Source organism: Morone saxatilis, unplaced genomic scaffold (assembly GCF_004916995.1).
Source record: "Morone saxatilis isolate NCDOM2014 unplaced genomic scaffold, NCSU_SB_2.0 Contig6, whole genome shotgun sequence".
Classification (NCBI taxonomy): domain Eukaryota; kingdom Metazoa; phylum Chordata; class Actinopteri; family Moronidae; genus Morone; species Morone saxatilis.
The window spans coordinates 12,684,960-12,691,164 of record NW_023340206.1 but is presented as its reverse complement, the minus strand read 5'-3'; the positions used below and the strand labels follow the sequence as shown (position 1 = coordinate 12,691,164).

The 6,205-nt window shown below is 47.5% G+C and overlaps 1 protein-coding gene across 1 annotated transcript in view; it reads left to right on the top strand.

Moving 5' to 3' along the window:
* Positions 1-6,205, top strand: part of LOC118339687 (aryl hydrocarbon receptor-like) — a 14,426-nt gene that overhangs the window by 1,437 nt on the left and 6,784 nt on the right. The window contains exons 3-9 of the mRNA XM_035677386.1: positions 149-245; positions 542-631; positions 1,765-1,891; positions 2,412-2,548; positions 4,084-4,289; positions 4,373-4,482; positions 6,070-6,205. The exon at positions 6,070-6,205 is cut by the window's right edge and continues 2 nt beyond it. Of these exons, the coding sequence (XP_035533279.1) occupies positions 149-245; positions 542-631; positions 1,765-1,891; positions 2,412-2,548; positions 4,084-4,289; positions 4,373-4,482; positions 6,070-6,205 (903 nt within the window). The remainder of the gene's footprint in view (positions 1-148; positions 246-541; positions 632-1,764; positions 1,892-2,411; positions 2,549-4,083; positions 4,290-4,372; positions 4,483-6,069) is intronic.

The window sequence follows — 6,205 nt, the reverse complement described above, 5'->3', positions numbered from 1 at the left end:
AGCAGAGAGGAGCACCAGGTGATGGACTCACAGAGCTTCCAAAGGTTTGGACCCAACAGCAGCCATGTGAATGACAGAAAACCGTCTGAGCCCAGCTGTGAGGATGAGGAGAGTATTAGTGGGTCCTCTTCATCCTCCTCTTCATCAGAATGCCGTCGGGACTCTTTGCAGCGTCGGCACTCAGTGTCATCACCTCCTCGCTGAGCCCCGAGGCTCGAGGAAGACGAGGAGGAGCGACGATGGAGGTGTTAGTCATCCAGTAGTGACCTCTTTCTCCTCCTCCTCCTCCTCCTCCTCTTCGCCATGACTTCTCTCCGAACTGACGTCCGCTCGGCTCCAGCCTCTCCTCCCCGTCTTCCTCTCTTTCTGCCCCGAGGGAGGAGGCTCCTCCTCGGCTTTTAGTTCTCTCCGTTTGTCCCACGCTGACATGATTAAATGATTAAAACATGTACAACTATATATATATAATGAATTCTACACTCAGTGTCTTAAACCTGCAGTTATAATCATTATAAAGAAACGATGTGTTGTCTCCCTGCAGGCCCTGAACGGCTTCGTCCTGGTGGTGACCGCTGAGGGAACCATCTTCTTCTGCTCTCACACCATCCAGGAATACCTCGGCTTCCATCAGGTGAAACCTCCTCCTCCAAGTGGCCTTCCTCAACCCCGCTTTTACTAACGTTTGTGTATTATTTCACTGATTCTGACTGTTGAGAGGCAGGAAGGTGGAGTTAATGAGCACAGTTGATTCGTGGCGAGCTTCCAGAGAGCAGCGAGTGAAACGCATCGTGCCCTGAGGACTGAAACAAACGCACATATGGAGCGAGAGGTTTAATTCAGTTGGCTTCACAACAAAGCGCCACTGCCCGCAGTCCATGTTGAACAATGTGACTATCAGATTACACAAAGTCTGTCTGTCTGTCTGTCGGTCTACATCACCATACTGTGCACAAACACACATCTTGCCACCCCCCCCTCCCGTCCACCTTAGGCGCGTCACCGCTCATTTACCGAACAAACCCAAATCTGCGGTGAAGTGGCGTTTGGAAACAACACTACGCAGCTGTTGTGACACCCATAAAACAAGACACAACTGAGGAAGACGCCAGAGAGAAGAGTTGAATTAGACAAAAACAACACATATAAGGTCATAAATCACATCTGAAAGTGTCGTACAAAAGCTGTTAGACAGTAAAGCTCTAAAATATATAAAAGGAGAACGATAACAAGCTTGAGGGCAGCTTTCAGGTATTTCCATGTAAAAGCTGAAACCAGTTCGGTCAGAATGAGTTCATATCGAAGGTTAAATAGTTTTCGTGTTCTTCAGGTTACAACTTTTGAATGAGAGAAGAGATGTAAGGGAGCCTTACGATCCCAAACACACTTAACGAGAACAAAAGAAAAAGCATTTCACGTAACACTTCTGCCTGTCAGAATTCCTTTTTGGTGACCCGAGTTTGACCTCGCCGACACTGGGAAGGTGGTCCCAGTCTGGTCCTCAGCCAGGTCATGCTGGGTCTGGACGACAGATATCAGGGTCGCAGCAGGTCTCTGGCTTTGTTTCAGCTATTTGAATCAAATGTTTTGTGACACTTGATTTCTTTTGGCACCACTTCAAGGCAAACGAAATCAAACGCACCCCTCAGGGTAACCGCTTTAACTGAATATCTGCATTAACTTGTGTTTTAGGATTAAAACAGGTTCACTGTTCCCACTCTGTGTTTAAGAAGATGGATTCAGACTCAAACTATGTTTTCCTGTCAGACCGACGTGATGCACCAGAGTGTGTTTGAGCTGATCCACACCGAAGACCAGCAGGAGTTCAGGAGCAACCTGCACTGGGCCCTCAACCCCCCTGCTGGCCTCGGACCCCCCACGGATCCCTCAACAGGTCAGCTTCAGGCTTCACTTTGCAGAATAGACGAGGAATTAAAACAGCAAACATAACAACGGGCGTGGCCTCACACAAAGCTCTGTAAGTCACTGGTGCTTTCACTAGAACACACTATAAACATATAGGTGGTGTTGAGAAGCCTGCTGGATTAAAAGCCTTGCTTCTTTTTGCCCTTCTGAGTCTGAACTGAGGTCGGAGGAGAGGTGACCTTTACCTGAAGCCTCCTGAGATGAGGTCTAAATGTTACAGCACACACACACACCTTTACTAACACAGTGCGCACACACAAACACACAAACACACCAGCAGCTAAAACAAACCCACACAGTAGCTTTCACCAGCACACACACACACACACACACTCTTGTCATTTTGCATTAGGTCCCAGTTGACAAGATCCACACAAACAACACATCAAGGTCAGGTTTGTTTTTAGCAGCTGACGTTTTTCCACAATCTCATCATCTGCGTACAAATCCTGATAAAATACAAATAAACTGATGTTTGGTGTCGACAGACGGAGACTCGGTGTCGACCTCCTCCTGCCTGGTGAGCTACAACCCCGACCAGCTTCCGCCTGAAAACTCCTCCTTCCTGGAGAGAGGCTTCGTCTGCCGCTTCCGCTGTTTGTTGGACAACTCCTCCGGCTTCCTGGTAAATTTCCATTGGGTTTAATGCAGCAGCCCGATCAAAAGACACACACAGTTTATAGGAAGAAAGAGAAACACAACTTAGATTAGCAGGTTTTTACTATAATGGTAGTTATTGATTCCAGAATAAAGTGGTAACTGAATCTATATTTGAGGTTTGTGGTGTTTCCAGGCCTGTTGTTGCTGCTGGCAGTATGGCGTGCCACCTCAGAGTCCCTCAAGGATCAGAAGCTACCATTCACTCCTGTAATCCGCCTTAAGAGAGCCTCGGGGTCGTGGGGAAAAGGGCCTTAATCCTCCCACCGCCCAGAGGAGACGAGAGCAGAGGGAGAACTTGCTTAGTCAGACCGGCCACTGACCATTAGCTGCAGATGGTTCAGTGGCAGAGCAAATCCCTAAAACCTGCTGGGAAAACAGGGGCAGGGTGGCCCATGAGCAAGGCACCAGTCGTCCTGACATTTAACAGGCTAAACAATTAATCACAGACAGACTGATTCATAATAATAATAATAATCATGTACAGGGACTCACCTCTTCATCAGTAAAAGAAGGTTCGTTATGTTTTTGTGTTGTTTCTTCTCGTGAAGGGATCGAACCTGCGTCTCTCTGTCCTCCATCCCAGTGCGTTTGCGTGAGCAGTAAGCCAGGTCTCTGCTTCCGTCTACCGGTCGCTATGGCTTTGTTTTTTTAATCCCTCCTGCTATTCAGGGCTAGATTCCTGACATCACGGCTGCAGGCCCTTAAACCCACCAAGGTCAATTAACCACAGCTAACCGAGGAGGAGGTGGGGGTCCTCACACGAGAGGCCACAGGGTGAGAGGAGCAGGCAGGAGAAAGTGTTTTCAGGTTGTTGCAACACTTCCCTGATGGCTGTTGATCCAACAGTTCACTCAGTCTTTGTGAACAAAGTGTTTTTCACTGTCAGACAGATGAGAAGGATGGTGTAATGAAGTGAAAACAGGCCGATGTTGAGGCTAAGTGTCTACATGTAATTAGTTTCTGGCTCCAAACAATCCCAGAAAACAAGAAATACAAAGTGCTCCAGATGTTTGGCCTCTTCTAACGTCTGCCTGTCAGATATTACAGATATTACGGCTTAAAGACGGCGTTTGTTGCAGAGTTGGTGACTGCTTAGGCAACAATCTTCCTCCTCAATAAAGTTCAACTGTTGGATCAGAGAAGAAAGGTTTGGCTGGCTGGATATTCCTCATCAGTGATTCTAACCTGTAGAAAGCACAGAAAGCCCACAACAGGTCCATCAAACATTAAATGCTTTTAATGTGACCAGAGGGAGCGTAGCTGGAGGGTTTCCAGTGAGAGACACCAGTGTACCCAGTGTGTTTACAGTGTGCTGAAGTGGTATTCCTGTCGACGCTACCCAGCAGGATAAATAAGACTAATGGTTCTCGACAGGGAGAGAAGAAACAGCACTCACCCGTCTGCTGCGGAGGGAAAGGAGGAAGAATCAGAAGGAGGGAAAGGAAACATCAACCTCTTCGTGATCTGTTGTCATGAAATCTGCATGTGCTTTCCTCTCAGGCGCTCAACATCCAGGGTCGACTCAAGTTCCTCCACGGTCAGAGCCAGAAGCAGTGCGACGGCGAGACGAGTCCCCCGCCTCAGCTCGCCCTGTTTGCCATCGCCACACCGCTCCAGCCTCCCGCCATCCTGGAAATCAGGACGAGGAACATGATCTTCAGGACCAAACACAAACTGGACTTCACACCCATGGCGTGTGACGCAAAGTACGTCCTGTTCGCACAAAGCGTTGTTTATTTGTTTGTTTAGTTCAGTTTGTAATTGTTGTGTGCATCTGCTGGATTTTCAGGGGTAAAATTGTTCTGGGTTACACCGAGGCCGAGCTGAGAGTTCGAGGTTCTGGTTACCAGTTCATCCACGCTGCCGACATGCTGTACTGCGCCGAAAACCACGTCCGAAGTAAGTGACAGCTGCTGGTAGTCTGCTCGGCTTACAGGTGACTTCAGAGTCAGTGGAGCACGACAGAGACAGGAAGGGTACTGGTGCAAACCACAGGAAGGACCGGGATGAAAATATGGGCGGAGAAGGTAACACAACCCCCGCCAAGGCAGCGAAGCTTCAGCTGCTCTGCACCCAGCGAGGATCAGTGTGTTCACAATGAAAGTGTACTGACCGGTCTCATGTTGGGCTCAACATTACATTTGTAACACAAACACAAACAAGCAAACCAACACGGTGAGTGTGTCTGCTACTGACTGAGGAAATCTCCGGGCGAGAGTCAAGTGTCCTACTTAGCTCGTGTACCGGATGACCCGGTTAGTCGTAACCATGGCGCCCTCATGGCACTGCTACCAGACACACACACACACACAACGGCACATACTGGATGTAGTGATGCATATAGAAGCAGAAATACATGCATATGCATTTGGAAACAGAGAGATACATGTTCATTACACATTAATGCACACACAGATGGGAAGTCAGGTAGACAAACACAAACTGAATCCACATAATTATAACATCATTTTAAAGAGTTTACTGTTGAACATTATGATCAGGGACGTAATGTTTGGAATCATCATTATTATTATTAAGACCAGAGGTTGCACACACATCAGTAAGGTCTGAAGTCTCCGTGGTTACGAAGGAGTAAATTTACTGTTTTTCCTTTTATGTAAGTAACATTACTCAGTATTTTGGCCCAGTTGGAGTAATCCTTCAGATAATAATAATAATTCTAATCCTTGTTACAGTTGGACCATTCAGGGAGAATGAACAATCTGTGAGCTATACAGTTCCTAACTTTCTAACCATGACCCTGCTTCTTCAGGACAAGGGGGAGAGTTTGTCCACAGACATAAATATTGCAGTTCCTTGTGAAGGTCAGCAGCTCAGAGCTTTTACTGCTAAAAATATGCAGCACCAACTGTGAAACTGTGAGGACGTAGACTGTAGGTCAGACTAACAACGACTCAAATCTGTGCACCTATTGTTGTTTCTTACTTTTTCATTTGACAATAAAAACATATTATATTATAATATTCTATATTTAAAGTTTCATACTAGGGTTTCTGAAACTGAAAAATCTCACGTTACATAATAATCCTGTCAAGTTGATCAGCGTACTTGAATTAGGAGAGCAAACCCAACCAGGTGTTTCCTCAGGTTACACGTGTTCCCCTCTTTACGTTGTGTGCTGACTCACTGTGACTCAAACGATCTGCAGCCGCTCTCTCTCTCTCTCTCTCTCTCTAAACTCTACCGAACTCTTTCACCCTTATGCTCTCACGTACAGACATTTGGCACTAATTGCTCTAACGTGAGTCTGTACTCGTGCCCAGTTCCACACAGACAGACACACCACTGAGCTGTGGAGCTGAGGGATGTGATGTGAAGTGTGTGCACACAGGACTTGTAACATGTAGCCTCCGTCACAGCAGCATGCCCGGCTGAGTAAATGCAGCGTGAGTGTGTGCACACTGCGGGGCGCACAGAGGGTAAACAGCAGTGACACGGAGCCAATGTTGTCGTATGTGATTCCAGTGATAAAGACGGGCGAGAGCGGCCTCACCGTCTTCAGGCTGCTCACCAAGGACAACCGCTGGAAGTGGGTCCAGGCCAACGCCAGGCTCGTTTACAAGAATGGGAGGCCAGACTACATCATCGCCACCCAGAGGCC